At 37.7% G+C, this 22,959-nt stretch overlaps 1 protein-coding gene across 1 annotated transcript in view; it reads right to left on the minus strand.

The window, feature by feature from the left end:
* Window positions 1-6,819: 6,819 nt before the first annotated feature.
* The window catches only part of CPA6 (carboxypeptidase A6), a 339,673-nt gene continuing 323,533 nt past the window's right edge, over window positions 6,820-22,959 (minus strand). The window contains exons 9-11 of the mRNA XM_037803055.1: window positions 19,485-19,687; window positions 15,894-15,978; window positions 6,820-7,343 (exon numbers count right to left, since the gene is read on the minus strand). Of these exons, the coding sequence (XP_037658983.1) occupies window positions 7,120-7,343; window positions 15,894-15,978; window positions 19,485-19,687 (512 nt within the window). The 3' untranslated portion in view covers window positions 6,820-7,119. The remainder of the gene's footprint in view (window positions 7,344-15,893; window positions 15,979-19,484; window positions 19,688-22,959) is intronic.

The raw sequence follows: 22,959 nt of genomic DNA on the forward strand, positions 1-22,959 counted from the left end.
CCAATGCATCTCTGGTGTTTTGCATTCCGCAGCATTAGCAAACTAGAACAGTCCCTCTTTTCATTTCTGATTTTAGTTATCAGCATCTTGTTTCTTTTTTCTTTGTTATCTAGCTGAAGGTTTGTCAATTTCATTCATCTTTACAAAGAACCAAATTTTGGTTTTATTGATTCTATTTTATTTTTCTCTCTGTCCTTTATCTCTGCTGTAGTCTTTATTATTTCATTCCTTCTACTCACTATGGGTTTAATTTGCTTTCTTTTTCTAGTTCTTCCAGATGTGAGGTATGGTTACTGGTTTGAGTTCTTTATTCTTTTTTAATGTAAGCATTTACAGCTAAATAAATCCCTCTGAAGTTTGCCTTTGTGGCATCCCGTAAGTTTTGGTATGTTGTATTTTTATTTTCATTCGTGTCAAGGTATTTTCTAATTTCACTTATGACTTCTTCTTTGACCTATTTGTTGTTTGAGTGTATTTTTTGCCACATTATTTGTGAATTTTCCAGTTCTCCCTTTGTTCAGATTTCTAGCTTCATTCTAATGTGGTCAAGAAGATATTTTGTATGATTTCAATCTTTTTAAATTTGAGACTTGTTTTGTGACTTAACATATGGTCTATCATAGAGAATAACTTCTGTGTACTTGAGAAGAATGTTCTGTTGTTTAGTGAAGTTTTCTGTTAGGTCTAGTTGGTTTATAGTATTCTTCAAGTCTTCTATTTCCTTATTGATTTTCTGTCTAGATGTTCAATCCATTATTCAAAGTAGTGTATTGAAGTTTCCTACTTTTAATATAGAACCATCTATTTCTCCCTTCATATAGTTGGGGCACTGGTTTTAGGTGCATATATGTTTATAATTGTTATAGCTACTTGATGAATTGACCATTTTTTAAAACAGTTTTGGACTGCGTCTGTTTCATCTGATGTTGTTGTAGCTACTCCAGCTCTCTTTTGGTTACTATTTGCATGGATTATTTCTCCATCATTTTACTTTCAACCTATTTGTGTCTTTGCATTTAATGTGAGTCTCTTATAAACAGCATATACTTGGGTCATGCTTTTTTCTTTTTTTTAATCCATTTTCCCAACCTCTGCATTATGATTGGAGAGTTTAATCTATATACATTTATAGCAACTACTGTTAATATAGGACTTTCTTCCGCCATACTGCTATTTGTTTTTTTGTAAGTCTGACAACTTTTTTGTCCCTCCGTTCTTCCACTACTGCCTACTTTTCTATCTAGTTGATCTTTTGAGGTGAACCATTTAAAGTTCCTTTTACCCTTCTGGGAATATTTTTCATATATTTTCTTTGTGGTTACCATGGGGCTGAAATTTAACATCCTAAATCTATAACAATCTTATTTGAATTGATACCAACTTAAATAGCATACACAAACTATGTTCCTATACTCACTCATCGCCCCACCTTTAAATTGTTCTTATCACAAATTACATCTTTATACTTTGTGTGTCCAAAGCCATAGATTTATCATTTCTCTTCATTAATTTGCATTTGAGATCCTGTAAGAAGTAAAAAGTGGAATTACAAACCAAAAATACAATAGTACTGTCATGTAGTTATCTTTACCTAAGGTCTTTATTTCCTTATGAAGCTTTGATCTACTATATAGTGTCCTTCCTTTCAATATGAAGAGCTCCATTTAGCATTTAGCTTGTAGAGGTGTTATGGCGGTGAGAAACTTCCTCAGCTTTTTGTTTATTTGGGAATGCATTTCTCTCTAATTCTCAAAAGACAGTTTTGCGCAGTATAAAATTCTTTGTTGGCAATTATTTTCTTTCAGTGTTTTGAAAATGTCATCTGACTGCCTTCTTGCTTCCGTGGTTTCTGATGAGAATTTGGCACTTAACCTTATTCAGTCTCCCTTGTGCATGAAACATTGCTCCTCCCTTGCAGCTTTCAGGATTATCTCTTTGTTTTGCTATTTGACAATTTTTTATACATATATATGTTTGGTTAGGGATCTCTTTGAGTTTATCCTGTTTGGAGTTCATTGAGCTTTTTGGATGTGTATATTCACACTTTGTTAAATCTGGGAATTTTCAGCTATTTTTTTTTTCTTTGAATATTCTTTCTGCCTTTTTTTTTCCTTCTGGCACTCCCATAATGCAGATATTTTAATACTTGATGGTGTCACACTGGTTTCTTAGACTTTGTTCACTTTTTCACTCTTTTGCTCCTCAGAATGAATACTTTCATTTCATATTCATGTCCACTAATTCTTTCTTCTGCCAGCTACAATATGCTGTTGAACCCCTCTAGGGAATTTCTAATTTCAGTTACTGTGGTTTTCAGATCCAGTATTTCTGTTTGGTTTCTTTTTATAAAGTCTCCCTGTTTATTGACATTCTCATTCTGTTAACATATTATTTTCCTGATATCCTTTAGTTTGTTGTCCATGTTTTCTTTTGCACCCTCAGCATATTTAAAACCATCTTTAAAAAGACTTTTCCTGATGTATAGCTAAAGTCTGGTATTCTTACTGATTACCAGTATCAGTGACACCAGTTACTGATGTTTTATCTTGTTTGGATGGGCCAAAATTTCTCGTTTGTGTGCCTTGTAATCTTATATTGCAAACTGTACATTTAATATCTCAATGTAACTCCGGAATTTCGTCCTCAATGTGTCTGTTCCTTAATTTTGTGTCATATGACAGAGATTTCCTTGAATGCCAGGAGCTAACCAAACAAGTAAACAAAGTGTTTTCAAAGTTTTGCAGATTGGATTTGTGTTGGCTGGTGCTTTCCTTCAGAGCTTAGCCCTTCTAACAGGCCTGTGGGGAAAGCACAGGGTCATTTCCAGTCCTTTCTGAGCATGTGTCTTGTACTCAATATACATTTGCAGCCTTAGGAATTCCCCTGTTTACAGGAATCCAAATGTCCCCTCTTCTCCCTGTGAATGGTCTTTCTCCTGGTCCTGGGTGCTTTATTGTGTGTCTTAAAGCTGGTAATCCTTTGCCCCAGGCTGCCTGCAAGCTGCTTTGGATGCAAGGCAAGTTCTGGGACAGCAAGCCAGAGACTGAAGTCCTGGTTCAGTTGTTTAGGCTGCCACAGATAGATTGGTATGGACATACATGCACCCTACAATGCATTAAAAAATAAGTAAAAACATGTATTTAAATTTTTTCTTGGTGTCAAAAAATAGTAAAATTGTTTGCTCTGTAATTCAAGTGAAACATATTAAGTTTTATCATCAGCTGTAATATTTGAACATAGTTACACTTATAAGGGTGATATAAGGTTCTTATAGACATGAAATACAAGTTAACTCTTAAGAAGCATCACCGTTTTTTTCCCCATAGTGATATCATCTACCAGTGAAGGCCTCTTGAATTACCCATTTAATGTAAACTATGTGGTCCAATAACATCTAGGCAGTGCCTACTATGGTTTTTAGTTTGAGTCAGACAACTCTGAACATAATTCCTGAATGGTTAAACTACCCATTGCTTTTGGGTTTAAATCTCAGCTCAGACAATCATTTACAACTATAACCCCCCTCCGAAGTACTACTTTATCCATATCCCACGATTATGTTATGTAATATCTTCATTGTTATCAATTGCAAATATTTTCTAATTTCAATTTTGGCTACTTTTTAAACTATGGATTATTTAGAATTGTGCATCTTAATTTCCAAGCTATTGAGGAGTATCTTCTTTTTTTTATTTCTAGTTTAATCAAATTTTAACCATTGAAATTTGAGACATGCTTTATGGTCTATGTGTACTTGAAAACAATACATATTCTGCAGTTGTTGTGTTCAGTGTTCTATGCATATTTATTAGGCACATTTTATTAATTGTGCTACTCATATCTTCTATATTCTTACTTCTTTTCCTTTGGTCTTCTCATTCAACATTTCCTAAGAGATATGTGCTAACATCTCCCATTCTGATTGTGAATATTTTTCCAATTTCTCCTGTACTTCCATTTTTTTTATTTCTAATTCTTCTTGCTTTATGTATTTGAAGCTATATTTTAGGTGCATATAATTTAAAACAGTTATATTTTCCTGGAGAAATGAAGTTTTTATTATTATGAAGTAAATTTCTTTATTGGAGATGTTTTTTCATTGAAGTCTATTTTGTTTGACCTTAAACTAGCTTTCTCACTATTAGTAATTGACTAATATATAACTCATATTTTCCAATTCTTTTACATTTAACTTTGTATATCCTTAAGTTTTATAACTCTCAGAGCATATTTGATTTTGTTCTAAATCCACTCTGGTAACCTCTACTTTCTGGTGCATTTGTAGCATTTTCGTTTATTACATTTATTGATAGATTAGTAGTCTCTCCTTTTTGTGCTTTCTATTTGTATCACCTCTTCTATGCTGTCTTCTCTCATGAATCTTTTTAAAACAGTTTTTAGATTTACAAAAAGTTGCAAAGATATCACAGAAGGCTCCCTGTACCCCATTTCTCCTATTATTTCCCCTATTTGTTACCCCTCATGAACCAATATTGACACATTACAATTAACTAAAATCCATATTTTATTCAGATTTCCTTAGTTTTTACCTAATGTCTCTTTTTCTTTTCCAGGATCCCACCCAAGATGTCACATTTCCTCTAGCTGTTAATGCCTGTGTTGCCTCTTGACTGTGACAATTTCTCAGATTTTCCTTGTTTTTGGCTGACCTGGACAGTTTTGAGGGGTGCTGGCCAGGTATTTATTAGAATGACGCCAAACTGGTATTTTTCTTATGATAAGAGTGGAGTTACGGGTGTTTGGGAGGAAGACCACAGAGTGAAAGTGCCATGCTCATCATATCATCTCAAGGTACATACTATCAACATGATTTATTACTGTGGATGTTTATCTTTTCTTCTTTTGATTCATATTTTTTCTTAATTTTTCCACTCTACTAGTATATCAACCAATATCTTTATCCCTTCCAAGGACCTTTATTCTTTTTTGTATCTTAAAATTTCCATTTAGAATCACTTTTATTTTTTAACCTGGTGTATGTTCTTTAAAATATTCTTGAAGAGCATCTGTTGGTAGCAAACTCTCTATTTTGTTTCTCTTAAAATGTTTTTATTTTTTCTCATTCTCGAAGGATATATTTGTTGGGTATAGAATTCTAAGTTGGAAGTTCTTTTTCCTTAGAACATTGAATTATTTTGTTTTCTCATTTCTCTAGGTGCTTATAAGAAGTTAGAGGTAAGTCTTAAGTGCACTTGAAGGCAACATATCTTTCCTCTCTGGCTGTCTTTAAGATATGCTCTTTGTCTTTCATGCTTCAAAATTTCACTATGCTCTGTGTGGGTGTGGACTTGAGATTCACTTGGCTTCTTGAATCTGTAAGTTGATCTCCTTAATTTACTGTAGAAACTTCTTTAGCCTTTACCCCTTCAAATACTGCCTCTGCACTACTCTCTTTTTCCCTTCTGGGGCTTCAATTGTATATGCATTAGTCCATCCTACTTTACCCTCCATGTCTCTGTCTCTCTTTGCTCTCTGAGCCTTGTTCTGTACAATTTCTTCAGATATATATTAAGTTCACTCTCTTTAACTCTGTCTACTGTGCTATTAAACCCATCCACTGGGCTTTTACTTTCAATTTCAATTATTTCATTTTTATCTATTTCAATTAATTTTCATTTCTAGAGGATTTTTTAAACTGCTTGATCTTTCTTTATAAATTCTTTTATCTTGATCATATTGCCAAGCTTATATTTTATTTCTTTGAGCATATTAAAGATAGTCATTTTATAGTCTGATAATTTCATTTTTCAGAAGTCCTTGCATGTCTTTTCCTCTGTTTCTGTTCACATACGTGCCTTTTATTCTAGTTCTTTTGTCTTGACTGCCAACTGTCAATTCCAGCTGCCCTGGAATTTTGTAAGGGAATTCTTTGAGTCTCTAATGTAGGTGTATTCCTTTTGAGAGGTTTTCTATTTGCTTCTGTGAAATGCTTGGGGGTATTACCAATATGGAATTAATCAGAATTAAATTACTGGATAGAGCTAAACTAGTTAGCCTGAAATTGGGCTGAAACCTTTGTAAGGACTAACTATTGTGGTTCCAAATTCTCAGTGCCAATTTCTGACCTCTCCACTCTTGCCAAAATTTGAAATAGTCAACTTTCCTTGTAGTCCATTGGAGGTAGTATTTGGGGGGTTATTTCTAACTTACCTTTATGCTGAAGGTACAGCCCTTTGGAATCCCGCTATTCTGGTGGGAGGAAAATCTATTAGACTTCCCACCTTGGAGTAGCCTTTGGTTTTGTTCTCTGACTCCACTCTCCAAGATGCTGTGAAAACCAAGGTCTGACCTCACTTGATTTTACAAATACTCTCAAAATAACAGTGTACAGTTATCTTGCTAAGTTCCTGCCTTCCTTCAATGCCTGGCCTGAGATTTCCTTACTTTCTTGTCTAATGTTTTTAATTTATCCAGAAGTTTTCATTACTTCCAGTAGTCTAGACACCTAGTCTGTCATATTCCTAGAAAAGGAAATCTACACAATGTTTCTAAGCCTCAATTTCCTCACTTAAAAAATGGGGATAATACTATCTACCTCAGTATTTGAAGAATTAGTGAGATTTCTAGTGTGAAGGTCTTATCTTTGTTTCTGACACCTTAATTAGTAAAGTGGCATGCTCAGAGCTTGAACATTAAGTTGCTCTATCTTGCAATATTCTTAAATGGTAGCACTAATGCCAGGGGATGAAGATGTGAAGAAGCTGAGGTCTTGGTAAGCTGTATGTTTATTATATTAAGAAATATAGTTGTTTTTTTTTACATTTTGAATGAGAACCAAGTGATTATCGCTAGTAGCTTAGCTCTTAAGCAAAGGCATGAAGTTTTTTTTGAAATCCTCAATTAATTTGTATGTCTTGAGACAAAAAAAGGATTTGAAAACATCTCCACCCCTTAATTAAACAAGAGTCTAATGGGATATAAAATGCATGGTTTCTCTTATGACAAACTAGGATGTGTCCTAATTTTTACCATCTCCTATTGCCACGGAGTCAAACTGCATGAGATTTTTTTAAGATCCACAGATATGTTCATTCTAAGCAGTTGCCCTTTTCTTTAAAAACAATTTCCACCCACCCCCCAAGTAGCCCTTGCTCAGAATCAGCTCTCTCTCTGGTGGTTGACTGTTGGGGTCTCTCCAGGACACTTCTTTAGCAGGTGCATTGTGATGTTCTTCACAGCCAGCATGGTCTCGGTGCAGGTGGGATTGATGAGAGTCTCTGGGAGTAAAAATCCAAAGTGCCCAGTGTCCCGTAGTTCAAAAGCAAATGCATAGCGTATTCCATTTTTGTAGGCCCAATCCATTGAGCTACCAGAGCTCACATCTAAAAGTTAAAAAACAAAACAGCCTCACTAAATAGTCTGTATAATTTTCAAAATGTTCATATAGTACTTGTTTACTGAGATATACCAAATCCTTCTAATTAAATATTTCAATAAGAATTTTATTTAACAGTAGTTCCTTAGCTTGAGGCTCATGGAACTTGTAACTCATACCTGCTATCACCTTAGAGGATCTAGACTAAGTGTTAAAGTTTTTCCATTATGATGGTATCAAAATTTCTCACCCTCAATTCCAGTGACATTCATCTCCACCCTCACTTTATTAACCTATACACAAACCCACACTGTGGACTTTTAATTTTTTTAATAAGCCAGTTCTTTTACACTTCTAAAAATCTAGAATATTAAAACTCTAATCATAAAAATCTCTTTTCTCCCACTCCCCCTATTTTTTCACTCATAATGAACTTGTTCTTTGCCTTTACTCAAATTTCTAGTTGTCAGATTCCTTCCAGCCTTCCTGTAGTTTCAGTCGACTCTCCACCTGGCCATGGCCAATTCAATGATTTTATCATAAGAACCTCAAAATGCCCCATTCCCTGTCCTTTCTCTACCTTGGTTTTGCTAATCCTCAATCCCTGGCTGAGTTTCTCTACTTTCATTCCTGGTCTGTGAGGGAGCCAGAGAATGTCTTTGCTGAATAGATTTCCTATAGTTCCTGCTATCTAGTCATTGAAGTCTTTATCTGCTCCCAATGCTGCTTATTCCAGTTTGGGTGTATTATGTCCCCCAAAATGCCATGTTCTTTAATAGAATCTTGTGGGGTCAGCAAGTGATGATTAGGTTGGAACCCTTTGAGTGTTTCCACGGAGATGTGACTCAATCAACTGTGTGCGAAACATTTAACTGGATTATTTCCATGGAGATATGGACCCTGCCCATTCAGGGTGGGTCTTGATTTCATCACTGGAGTTCTATAAAAGAGCTCACAAACAGAAGGACCTCAGAGCAGCAGCTGAGAGACACACTTTGGAGATGGCCGTTGAAAGCAGACTTTTACTGATGCTTTGGGGAAGCTAAGAGAAGACAAAACACCCCAAAAGCAACATTTTGAAGAAAGCACAGGAGCTGAGAGAGGAGCTGGAACACAACCTGGGATCAGCAGATGCCAACAGAGGTTTTCTGGATGCCCCTGGCCTTCCTTCAGTGAAGGTATACTCATGTTTATACCTTAACTTGGACATTTTCATGGCCTTCAGACTGTAAATTTGTAACCAAATAAACCCCCTTTATAAAAGCTAATCCATTTCTGGTATTTTGCATGACAGCAGCATTAGCAAACCAGAATGCTCTATGCTTCTTTTCATACAACTTTGTTTACTAAACCCTTCCCTTTCTCCTCCTCACTTCATACTGAGATGATTACCTCATCACCTCTGTGATTGACATCTTAGTCATCTGACTTTTCTCCTTCTAGCTCAGAGGAAGATCTGACATGTTATCTCTTGGTCCCATTCACTATTATTGTCTTATCTGGTAGTGAGAAGGTCTCTTCTCCAGGACTTTGTTTCATTAGGTAAACCCTTTCTCCTGCATCTGCACTGAGCGAACTGCTCAAGTACCCCTTTCCTAAAGAAAATCCTTCCTTCTCTCCATCCTGCTATATATCCTTGGCTATCATCTTCTTTTTCTTCTTTCTTTTGATTCAGAGCTCACAAGAGAACCTATATATTGTTTCTACATCCTCAACCACTTTCAATCTGGATCTTGCCCCTACCAGTCTATTAAAACTTGTTCTTGAAGGTCAATACTCTGTTTCCTTGCCCTCACATCCCACTTTCCCTCACAATAGCATTTGACAAAGCTGACAATCCCTTCTGGCGACTCTTCCCCCGGCTCCTGTGACCTCACACTCTCCACCTTTGTAGAACAGAGATTCAAAGCATGGACCCTGGATTCACACTACCAGCTTGGGTCATATCCTGAGTCTACCTCCTACTGTGTCTCAGTCTCCACTTTCAAAAAGGAAGATAAAAATAATACCCACCTTATAGTATTGTTATCAGGATCAAAAGAAATAATAAATACTTGAAAGTGCTCAGGATATATTAGCTGTTATTATGTTGCATCTTTATACCTCAAAGTGCCTATTACACAGTTTTCAGAGTAACAGACTCTTAATTATTATTGAATGAATAAATGTTTCATAGAAGAATCTTTGTATATCTTTTTTCTGAAATCTGTATGAACCAGTTTGATATAAAACTATTAACTTAAAAAAATTACAGAGCATCTTCATCTACTCAAATAATGTTGCTTTGTATGTTTTGTTTTTTTGTTTTTTTTTTTGCCAGGACAAGTTAGAGGTGCAGTCATTTTGTAGAGGGGACAATTAAATGACTCTGCTGTTTCTTAGACTCCCCTTGTTTCAGTTAAGAACTGAAGATAAGCTGTGACTTTAGTGTCCCTCCTCATTAGGGTACCCTGGAACTGCAAACAGAAGTCATGTGAGCCAAAGCCAGAAACGGTATGTGCCAAAAGATACCTCATGGTCATGTGACAGACTCATTTCTACGGCAACAGATCAATGTCAGTAAATATAATGCTATGACTGTGCCTCAATGCCAAGCTGAAAGGGTGAACTTAAAATTTTTAAAAATTAATATTTGAAAATTGTTACTATATAGTATATTGATGTGGTAGGTTGAATTACGTACCCAGATAAACATGTTCTTAATCTTAATCCTTTCCTGTGGATATGAGCCCATTGTAAATAGGACCTTTTGAAGATGTTATTTTAATTAAGGTGTGGTCAACTGAAACAGGACAGGGACTTAATCTGGATTATTGGAGTCCTTTATAAACATAAGTGTCATAACTACCAATTATTATGTGTGCACGCGTCTTACTTTGGCTAAGCCACTTGCTTTGATACTGACCTTTGGCCTAATTAATACGTAGTTTTCTAGCCCTGGGGCATAAACTAGTCCATATCTGTGGCCCAACCCACAGACCTCACCCAAAACCCACAGCTGGCCCCAAATGATAAACTGACCATCTCTACCACCTTAGGACCCCCCAGTGCCTTCACTTTTCTGCATGAGTTTAAATTAACCAATACCTGATTCCCTCTACTAACCTCCAACCCTGGACCACAGTAAAGGCATAAACCCACTTGTCCCTCTTGCTTTGCCTGTGTGCTCCCCACCTTCTGGTTGAGCCCCCTGAGCCAATCGCAATTCTTTTTGACACCTAATGCAGTCTTCTCTCGGAACCTGTGAGTAACAAACTATCTTTTCTCACACATTATGGCCTCAGTTTCCCATTGTGTCACACCTGACCTCTACCCAGACCCAAATTTAAAATCCAACTTAACTAATTTGAAACAAGAAGAAATTTAGTAATAGTAAGAGAAAGCCACAGAAAGGGTAAAAAGCTGAAGGTCAGTGGAACCTGGAAGAGAAAGGAGAAGACATCATGTATGTTGCCATGTGAAAAGCCAAAGGACCCAAGGATCACCAGCAGCCAGTCCTAGGATGCCACATTTGTTGGGGAGAAAGCATAGCCTTGCTGACACCTGTTTTTGGGCTTCTCCTAGCCTCAAATCCATGAGCCAATAAATTCCCATTGTTTAAGCCAGTCCATTATATGGCATTGTTTTAGCAGCTGGGAAACTAAGACTGCTGTATTAATTAGTAATATGATTTTTCACAATGCCACATTTCCTCTTCAGAGTGGTTCTATTGGAAAGCAGTTCTAAAAGGTCAAAATTGGATCAATGACTGTGGACTTTGGAAAAAAATCTACTGATACTTGTGACATTCTCATTATTAGGATACACTTATTTGACAAGCAATGTTAACTGACAAACCAAGCTTTTCTTCTGAAGGCTAAAAAGTGATGAGACATTGGGAATACACTGATCGGTAGATTAAAGGAATCAAGGTGAAACTTGCTACCTCAATGAAAGGCACAGTGACATGTCACTATGTATACCTACAGATATACAAAGATTCTTCATATGCATACATAGGCATTCAGATATATATAATTTTTGACTGGAATTTCCAAGTCATGTAGTCAATGAACTTTAGAGTATGAAAGGCTATTAGGGCGAGAGAGGGAAGATGGCAGCATAGAGAGGAGTGGAAGCTAAGTAGTCCCCCTGGAACAACTGAAAAAAACCAGGAATAACTAATGAATGATCCAGAATAACTGGGGGGGGGGGGCAAACGAGACTGTCCACTCATCATACACCAACCTGAATTGGGAGGAATGCCCGAGATCACAGCATAAAATCTGTAAGTAAAACCTGCAGATCCAAGTCATGAGACCCCATCCCCCATAGCCCGAGCTGCAAAACCTCGTGGTGCCAGAGAGAAGCTCTCTCCCAGCAAGCGAATATAGCTCAGCTGAGCTCCAACTGGGGTTTTAAGTAGTGAGTGTGAACTGCTCACTACAGGTACGAATCCCCAAAAAATAGACAGAGTCTTTGGGTGACGACTGACCTTGGAGAGCTGGAGGGTCGCCTTGGACTAGGTCTGAAGGGGACTATCTGTTTCTTTTTCAGCTCAGTGGAGAAAGCCCCTGCCATTTTCAGTTCCCAGTGCTGTGACTCAAAAAGGGTGGAGACAGCACAAACAGAGAAAGACCACTGAAATGCTAATGACCTCCCCCTAGGGGGTCTATCTTCTCCAAGAAGAAAGGGGTGCGGCCCTTTCCATTCAGAACCAGACCCCAGAGCCTGGGGGAACATGGCCATACCTCCTCACACCAGTCAAGAATTATAGGCTAAAAAGGAGAAAAAAACGCACAACTTGCAGCCATCTCCCCGGTGGGTGGGGGCACTCCTGCCTGGGGCCAAACCCACAGCACAAAGCCGCGCCAAGAAACCCAGTGTGACAGGGACAACCCAGTGTGACAATATTGGCCATGGACAGTGGCCTTGAATACACCCATAGCTGATTGTCCCGGAGCTGGGAGGGCGGAGCTGTGCGGAAGGGGGAAGTTAACGTGTCCCATTCAACCATCTCTGAAGCAGGCTGGGAATGCCCCTGCACAGCCCGGTGTCCCAGGGCTTCCCTGGAGGCCGGTGCACACATGTGACATGGCATGGCCCTCCCTCCCTCAGCAGAGGTCCTGGAAGAGCACAGCAGGGAAGGGGGAACCACTTGGAAATCCCAGGGAACCTACGCCAATACCAAGGACTTTTGGGTCAGTGGCAGAGAACAGCCTTAAATCTCTGGGAACACCTGGGAGGTTTGATTATTAAAGCTGCCCTTCCTCCCTAACTGCGCAGACGCATGCCCCTCATTTGGGCAGACGGCACTGACAGCACACCCAAATTAATTGCACCGAGTGGACCCCACGGGGGTCAGATCCCCACACACCACAAAGACAGGGTTGGGGAGAGCTGACTTGAGGGGAATAGGTGACTGACGCCACCTGCTGGTTGGTTGGAGAGAGTGTACGCCACCAAGCTGCAATTCTGACAAACTGAAGATCAAGTAAAGCAAATGCCAAGAGGCCAAAAACAACAGAAAATCTTAAAGCTTACGATAAAGCCAGATGATATGGAGAACCCAAACCGAAACACCCAAATCAAAACATCAGAAGACACACAGTACTTGGCACAATTAATCAAAGAACTACAGACAGGCAATGAGAGCATGGCACAGGATATAAAGGACACGAAGAAGAGCATGGCACAGGATATAAAAGACATAAAGAAGACCCTAGAAGACCATAAAGAAGATATTGCAAGAGTAAATAAAAAAATAGACGATCTTATGGAAATTAAATAAACTGCAGGCCAAATTAAAAAGACTCTGGATACTCATAATACAAGATTAGAGGAAGCTGAACAACAACTCAGCTCCTTGAGGACCACAGAACAGAAAATGAAAGAACAAAGGAAAGAATGGGGAAAAAATGGAAAAAATCGTAACGGATCTCAGGGATATGATAGATAAAATAAAACGTCCAAATTTCAGACTCATTGGTGTCCCAGAAGGGGAAGAGAAGGGTAAAGGTCTAGAAAGAGTATTCAAAGAAATTGTTGGGGAAAACTTCCCCAACCTTCTACACAATATAAATACACAAAGCATAAATGCCCAGCGAACTCCAAATAGAGTAAATCCAAATAAACCCACTCCAAGAAATATTCTGATCAGACTGTCGAAGACTGAAGAGAAGGAGCAAGTTCTGAAAGCAGCAAGAGAAAAAGCAATTCACCACACACAAAGGAAACAACATAGACTAAGTAGTGACTACTAAGCGGCCACCATGGAGGCGAGAAGGCAGTGGCATGACATATTTAAAATTCTGAGAGAAAAATTTCCAACCAAGAATACTTTATCCAGCAAAACTCTCCTTCAAATTTGAGGGAGAGCTTAAATTTTTCACAGACAAACAAATGCTGAGAGATTTTGCTAATAAAAGACCTGCCCTATTTCAGATACTAAAGGGAGCCCTACCAACAGAGAAACAAAGAAAGGAGAGAGAAATATAGAGAATTTTAACAGACATATGTAGAATATTACATCCCAGGTCACTGGGACACACATTCTTCTCTAATGATCACGGATCTTTCTCCAGAATGGACAGTATGCTGGGACATAAAAACAAGGCTCAATTAAAAATAAAAAAATTAATTTGTTCAAAGCACATTCTCTGACCACAATGGAATACAAATAGAAGTCAATAACCATCAGAGACTTGGAGAATTCACAAACACCTGGAGGATAAAAATGAGGGGAGATGAAAACATTCCTGGATAATCAAAAGCTGAGGGACTTCATTACCAGTACCCAGTCCTATAAGAAATGCTAAAGGGAGTTGAGCAGGCTGAAAGGAAGGGACACTAAACAATTGACTGAAACTACATGAAGAAATAAAGATTTCCAGTAAAGATCACATGGTAAATATAAATACCAATACTACTGTATTTTTGATTTATAACTCCACTATTTACTTCCTACAGTATCTAAAATACATAAACTGTAATGATAAATCAGTGGTTTTGGACTCAATGTAAAACAGGTAATTTAGACAAGAACTACATAAAGGTGGGGGAATGATGGAGTATAGGAACATAGTTAATGTGTCATATTGAAGTTCAGTTGATATCAAAGAAAAACAAGATTGTTACAGATTTAAGTTGTTAAATTTAAGCTCCATGGTAAACACAAAGAAAGCATCAGAGAATATGACCATAGAGATGAAAAGTAGAGTAGGGGTTCTGAGAAGTGGGGGAAGAGGCAATGGGGAGTTAAGAAATGAGAGTAGGGTTTCTGTTTGGGGTGAAGGGAAACTTCTAGAAATGGATGGTGGGAAGGTGATAGCATTGCAACATTCTAAATGTGATTAATCCCACTAATGGAATGCTAGGGAGGGGGTGGAATGGGAAGATTTAGGATATGTATGTTTCCACAACTGAAAAAAAAAAAAAAAAAAGACAGTCTAAATAGATGACAATTAAATGTCAAGGATGATCCTGGATGGGATCTGAGGATGGAGGAAAGGAGGCTCAAAGAGACATAGTCGGGACATAAGAAAAATAAAAAAGGAAATACAGAATGTAAGCTTTATATCAATGTTGAAGTTCTTGAACTTCTTAGCTGCACTTAATGAGATTGCATAAAAGAATGTTCTTGTCCACGGGAAAGGTATATGTGAATTATATTGTTTGTTCAAAGATATGTGCAGCTTGTTCTCATATGTTCAGAGGACAGAGCAATAGATGGTGGATGATAGATAGGGAGAGAGGGAGGGAGGGAAAGAAAGAAATGGTGGTGTGACAGGATGTTAAAGGTGGTGGTGGATCAGGGTATCGGGGGAGGGGGGTCAGGGTATGACGGAGTTCTATGTATGGGTTTGTACTGTTTTTGCAACTGTTCCTGTAAGATTGAATTTGTTTCAAAATAAAATTTATTAAATTAAAAAAAAAAAAAAAAAGGAAGGCTATTAGCAATACTCTAGTCCAATTCCCCATTTTACAGTTGTGGAAACCGATGTCCAGGATTAACAAATGTCTCAGCCACCTGGCTAGTGACAAAATTAGGGCTAGAATCCACTTGTCTGATTCTTTTTCCAAGTTCAGACCCAGGTGATTTTTAGTTCTTATAAAAGATGAAGTGCTTTTTAATTACCTCTTAAGGGAAAATTCAATGGAAGGTGCTATGTTAGAATTTCATACCAAGAATGGTAGAGGAAAGGAATAAAAGGGAAGTTCTTCTAGGGCTGAAACATTCACTTCATTATCTTCTCAAGACCAATTTCCACCCTTATTATGGTTAAAATTGCTTAAGAAGCCCATTTTGGTACTTTCTATGGTCAAAGGCTCTCAATTCAACTTGCTGTTATTACAGCATACTTAGACTATTCTCTGCTTAGAATTTGTTTAAATTGGTACAGTAGTGTCTGTCAAGCTGTGTGAAACTCATCAGATATAAACTCCATCTTCCTTAGCTAATGTGGTAGTAAAAAATTTCACTTTAAGGGGAACACACTTTTTCCATTTCAAAGGGAAGTCATTATACAGGATATTGTTTCAAGAGACGGTTCTAACACAATGTACACAGGAAACTTACACAATGTGCTGGAGGCAGGTCCATATCTATACCGTACTCCATGTACTGACTGAATTGCATTAACAGCCTTATAAGCTGCAGATTCCTGGGAGGGAAAATGGAGAAATGGTATTACTTGTATCCTTGCACTGAAATCCTTAGAAACACCAGTAGGTCGTATGAGCCTCACTGGCCAGCAACGCAGAAAACAACGATGGGCACATTAGTTAACAGCTATTTGAATGTACGGATAATAATATTATTTTGCTTTTACATTCACATCCCATGATACTCCATATACAATGTGTTTTAGAGCACATTATTTCATCTGACTTGATCCTCACAACAAGCTAGTGATCAGATAATATTCCCATTTTACAGATGAGGAAAAGAAGGCTCAGCAAGGTTAACTGGATTGCATTACACAGAAAGGAGTAGTTGAGCTGAAGACGTGTATCTTCTGACACTGAGTTAGGGTTCTGTTTTCTTAGGGGCTCTTATTTCTAGAAATTATAAAATGTTTGCCAGGGCAGGGACCATGTCTATCTTACTCATAGCTATACACCCAGTACTTAGTGATGTGCCTGTATATATCACATGCTCAATCAATATTTCTTGCATTAATGTTGAATAAGCATAGATGTGCAAAAATATCAAGGCAATCTTATTGATTCTTAAGTACGTACTTTAATGAATAACGTGCAAGGTATTTCAAACATATTTGGATCAATTCAGAAACAGTTGAATTCAGTAAAAATGTCTTTTATGCTAGACTGTGTTTATTCTTACTGGGAAGGGGAACAACAATTTCAAAAGGGTCGTGACTCTTAAGGTTACACATGCCTCTGACAGAGCTCAGCCAGGGACCGTGAAGTTATAGACATTGTGAAGTGGAACTCTTCCTAATAATGGAAAAATACGAAATACAATCAAAATACTAAGAGATGAATATATTTCAACATGAACTATCATTTAAATGATAGAAAAGCACTAACTTAAACAAGAGGTTAAAAGTATTGTATGACAAGTGAAAGGAAAAGTAGTCTGTTGAAACCAGTATACAACTCTCCCATTTCAATTTGCCTATGAATAATTTAATATTAGATTGAAGTACTCTGGGCCACAGGGTGCATGTTGGACCTCATTCATCTCAGGGATGCCTAGGGCAATACTTGCAGCAAATGTCTCCTTTTGTGGATGCCCAAGGACCAGGCTACAGCACCTGGCAAACTACTTATTATTGACCTCACTGTTGATGACATTCTCCTTGAGAAACCAACAGAAAAGCCATGTAAACACCATCAGGAGGTATCTTTTACAGTGAATGTTCTGGGATTTTAACATTTTCTCCCAATAGTCTCAGCAGTCTTCCATGGCAAGGACAGATATTTCCACATTTAGATTATTGCATTCTGCTTGGAAGAAAGCATTTCAGATGACTAAACCCATGGAAAAAGACCTACTAAGAAAAACAAACACTTTGCTTATTTTAAACAAAGCATATGCATTGTTATAGCCTTCTGAGCTTACTGCACTTCCTGATATGATCCTTCCACAAAAGTGGAAACACCATCACATTTTCTAAGAATTATTCTCCAGGATGGCACAACTAGAAAGCTATTTGAAAAAGTTTATTCCAGTGACTTCCCCTTTCTCCACTGTTTCCTCTTTTTCCACTTGGGCCTCATTTATTGGTCCTCAGCTAAGTTAGGAGATATATATTTTTATTTAAATATTTCCAGATTTAAAGCAATTTAAAGAAAGACTTTTTAAAAATGTTAGCAGAAACACAGACTTCTACGTATTGATGGAATGTTTGTGAATATTTTTGATAGAATTTATTTCTTGTGGTTAACATTCAGAGACTGACTAGTTTCTGAGAATTGTAATCTTGGTTTTAGTGATTTAGCTTATGCTTAACCTACTTCAGAATCTCTAACAGTGGCACTATTGACATTTTGGACCAGATAATTCTTTGTTGTGGGGAGTTTTCCTGTGTCCTAGAGGATGTTTAGCAGCATCCCTGGCTTCTACACACTAGATCCAAGCATCACCCTCTCCCACTCCCATTGTGACAATCAAAAATGTCTCCAGACATTGCCAAAAAGCTCCTGGGGGGCAAAGTCACAAATCCTTGGTTGTGAACACAGACCTACTCTTACATCCTGTCCTCCAATATAAGACAAGAGGAAAATAGGTTTAACTCATGTCAGGAATATAAATTTAAAATACAGAGGATATTTTCATGTAATGTAAATAGACACTGTGCCCACTTTAGAGAGGGCTGAACATTTACTTACAGTAACATGTGGTACATGTTAACCCTTTTTAAAAAGTGTGCTGGGTTGACAACAACAGTGAAAACCAAAAAGAAAGCCTACGTGATCCACAGAGAACAGCACTACAGAATATAAACACCACCTTTACAGTATTTCTAACCAGAGAGAATTTGCTCAGAGTTCTTGTTTGGAATGCCAACAACAAAGCTCCCTTTTGGACAGAATAAAAGCCTTCCCCCAGGCCCTCTTCCAGCCTCCCCAAGTTCACATTTCTGCCAGGTCCTAGTCAGCTAAATCAGGAATTCTTGAAACCCCAAGCCACTGGTGCAGAATTTGGGATTCAAAGTATAGGGAGAAAAGGAGTATCTTTGTAAAAAATTTCATTCAAGTATAACACACATATACATTGAAGTGCACAAATTTTAAGTTTAGAGCTCAATGAATTATCAAAAATTGAACACACTCATGTAACTACCAGGCAGGTCAAGGAAAATAATATTCACAGCAACCCGGAGGCCCCTTTGCCCCCTCCCAATCACTACCCCCTCCCTCTTTCCCAATGGTAACTGCTATCCTGACTCCGAACATTATATATTACTTTTTGCCTGGTTTTAAACTTTATAGGCCTTAGATGCTATAGGCTCTGAAAAAGCCTCACTTGACAATAAGTTATGTCCTGTAGTTTGATAGTTTATTGGGTTTCTGAGATAAGGAAAGAAAGAAACTCTGCTTTTTCATTTTCAAGCAATTTTATGCCTGAAAAGATGCTTACTCTTAGCAGCTAACTTGTCAGATACATGCCGAGAGACCTAGTAGCACTGAGCAAATAGCACCTGTAAATTAAAACTTGCTTTTAATTAACAGGAGTCAGGCTATAATTTATGAACAATTATTTACTCAATAAAATTAATTACAGACCTGCATATGTGACCAAAGCTATAATACTGTTCAAATCCATCCTGACCTTTGCAGTATAACCTGTGGTAAGAATGTAAATGGGTTTGAAATGATTGCATTTGGGAGGCAGCAGAGCATAATGGTTAAAAGCAACATCTTTGGAGCTGGACCTGGGCCTGAATCCTGGCTGTAACAGTAGTTTGTATCCTTGATTTAATTACTTAATCTCTCTGGTCTGGGTTTCTTCATCTGTCAAATGGGGATAATAATAGTAATCTACTTCATAAGATTGTTATGAAGAATAAATGAATTAAAACACGTAAAAACACTTATTAGAATTAATACTATTTGTGTTTGTTATTATTATTACCCCTTAGAGCTCTCGGCATGAGAAAGAGGCATGAAGCCTGACCCACATGTAGAGTCAAATACTTACCACACAGCTGAAATTGGGGATTGCTGCATATTTGTAAGAATAGGGATACAGCAACATCTGAGCATATGCATGGAAGGAGAGATATGCCCTAATGTGCTTTCTGTGTTTTCGGAGGAAGTTAGCTACAGCTTTCACTTCTGGCTCGGATTCTGGGAAAGGTCCACAGTATGTGTCATCACAAGGGTGCAAAGAAGCTCCTTCATCTGCAAGTTAAAAAAGAAAATGGGGTTGGGGGTGGGGAGGGGGTGGTGGGATGGGCAAAGAAGAAGTGAGAAACACAAATCAGTATTGTTTCAATGTGATTTTTCTTTTATAAACTTTATGGTCTTATTAAGTAATTCATCAACCTTCTCATTTTATAGACATCAATACTGGAAATTCCAAGGTGATCTAAGCTCCCATGCACAAAAGCAACGCAGACTCAATAGGAAACAGGTGCTGACGGTTTACCTGAATCTGCATGAACCACTCTAAAGGGGTGGCTTTATCTGCTATCAGTTCTTTTGCTGGAGAATAAATGCTACACCAACCCCTAGAGCAGGGTAGGCCTTCCCTTTATACACTCCATAACACATGCACTTCCCCTCATAACACTCAACACGCTTGTCCGTAGTGTTCAATACTTACTCATTTACCATTCAACCAACAATTATACTGTTCTAGATGCTTGTAGATACGTTGGCAAACAATGCAGAAAAAAAAAAAATTCCTGCTCTAATAGAACCTCTATCAATTTGGATTCCCTGTTAGACTAATGCTCCGTGAGGGCAGGGACTATGTTTTGTTTTGCTGGGCACCTAGCATCTAGAACAATAATATGGTAAGTTCAACAAGTATTTGTTGAATAAGTGAATGTAAGGTCAAAAGAAAAGGCTTGACATCTGTAAAGGCGTAAGGTCAGATATAAATATTGATACAGCAAGAATAGGGAAGCAGGACAGAAATAATTCCACAGAACATGCTAAACCAGTATCTACTATGTATACTGTGTGAGGTAGAGATCCACTTTCATTCTTTTGCAAGTTAATATCCAGTTTTCCCAGCACCATTTGTTGAAGAGACTGTTCATTCCCCATTGAGTGGATTTGCAGGTAGAAACAATTTAAAAACTTAATATATGGATTAAATGAATGCAGTTGATGAATAAGTTAGTGAGATGGAACAGGTCTTGAAACGCTTCTAGAAAGCATCAGGAAGGGATGAAGATTTAGACAAATGAGAAAAAAGTAAAGGTTATGGAAGATAGAAGTTTTAATATTTAGTGGTCCTAGAAGGAGAGAGAAAAATAAACAAATGAAGTTAAATATTTTAAAAACTACTAATTGAAAATTTCCCACAATTAAAGAAAGATCAAATGGGCCTACTGTGCACCAAAGAAGAGAACAAATGGGGTAATAGCAACACTTTTACACATTAGAGTGAAATTTAAGAAAAGGAAACAATTCCAGAGATTAAAGCAGATCTTCTAGAAAGAAACATGGATCAGTCTCACATCTTACCTTCAACAGCAACACTAGTGTAATATTTTCAAACTATTTTTAAAAGGTAAATTTCAACCTAGATTTTTTTTATCTAGCTGAACTCTCATTGAAATGTGAGCATGAAATAAAGATATTCTCGGGCATAAAAGCCCTCAAAAGATGTGCTACACACAGATATGCTTTGAAAAAACACCTGGAGAAAGTATTCCAACAAAATGATGACTAAATCCAGAGAGCCTACTAAATAGGCTCTAAAAAAGGAATGTCCAAAGGAAAAACAGTATAATGGTGTAGCATCAAATTCTAGGTGATAACCAAATGATGGAAGGTGGTTGGGGTGGGGGGAGATGTGGTGGTAGCGGTGGACGAGGTGGGGAGACAGACCAGGGAAGGTCAAAGTGTGCTAAGTTAGTAGTCTCTTTGGAAAAAGAGATATAGATATTGATTAAATTTAGAAATTGATGGGGGGAAAACACATAAGTATGGGTCTTAAGTTAGAAATAACCACCAGAAGAACAAAAATAGACTATGAAACTCAGCAACTATCAGAAGAAACTTGGACCCGTCTAGCGGAAAATAGGAAAGGAGAAAAAAAACAGAAAAGGAACATTGGAAAATAGAGATCAGAAATGGAAAATGGCAGAAATGAGACTTAATTTAACAGTGATTATGAAGAGTAAACTCTGCACTCAAATGATGGATATTTTTATATAGAAAAATAAAGAATATCCAGCAATATCCTATCTACAGAAAAAAAGCATGGTATGTACAGATATGAGATGTCTACTTATAGTATTGTATAGACTTGGTGTTCTCAGGAACCATCCTGCTGCAGAACAACTAGATTCTGTAACGTTACACTCTGAGGCATTGCTCTTCTCAGAGAGAAGTAGAGGAGGCACCAAGATACATCAATTTTTTTTTTGTAACCACTGTGAATCATTTAATAATTTACCAGACATCTTCCAAGAATATGCAAACACATAGACACATACATACATAATCAATCCTCTTTTGTTAAAAACAAACAAAACCAAAAACTGGCTTATGCTATACATATTGTTCTGTAATTTGCATTATTTGCTTTCTCTATAGAGGACATGTTTCAATGTCAATTCATTTATTTTTAAAAAAAATTTTTTTTTAGAGAATATTAAATACTGTAGGTATTGTAGACAGTGCTGTGGAAAAGAGAAAAATAGAAAAAAGTAGAGCAGGGCAAGAAAGATCAGGAACACTGGGAAGGTGTGTTGCAATTATAAAGAAGGTGGTGCGGGTTATTCTCAGGAGCCTATTTGTGAGCAGATTTGAAGAACTTAGGGAGCCAGCCTTGGCAACTGGGGAAAGAGTGTTTTAGGCAGAGGGAACAGCCAGTGCAAAGGCTCCAAGCCAGGTGTGAGCCTGGCCATTGTGGCTAGAACTGAGTGGTGAGGGGAGAGAAATAAGAGATGAGATCAGACAGTGGAGGGTGGCCCAGATCATGTGAACTGTTATGGGCCAATTTAAGCCCTTTAGACACTTAAATAGGACATCATTTGGAGCAGAAGACTGATATCATCTGACTTACATTTTAAAAAGTTCATTCTGGCTGAGGATTCAGTGTGGGGGACAAGGGCAGAAGCTGCAAGATTAGTTAGAAGGCGGCTGCAGTAATCCAGGTGAAAGATGACAGTGGTTTAGCCAGAGTGGTGATGAGAGGGATGGTGAGAAGTGATTGGAATTTGGAGCTAGTATAAAGGGAAAACCAGAGGGATTTCCTAGTGGATTGGATGTAGGACATACAAGAGAGAAGAGTTAAAGATTATTCCATGGTTTTAGACCTGATCAAGTGGAAGAATGGAGTTGGCATAAACTGATTTGAGAAAGGCTGTGGGAGGAACAGGCCTGGCAGAGTGAAGATCAACTGTTCAGTTTTGGATATTTTGAGTTTGGGATATCTATTAGATACCTGTACCAGTTTGTATATATTATGTCTCCCAGAAAAAGCCATGTTC

The sequence above is a fragment of the Choloepus didactylus genome, chromosome 14, assembly GCF_015220235.1.
Source record: "Choloepus didactylus isolate mChoDid1 chromosome 14, mChoDid1.pri, whole genome shotgun sequence".
Classification (NCBI taxonomy): Eukaryota; Metazoa; Chordata; class Mammalia; order Pilosa; family Megalonychidae; genus Choloepus; species Choloepus didactylus.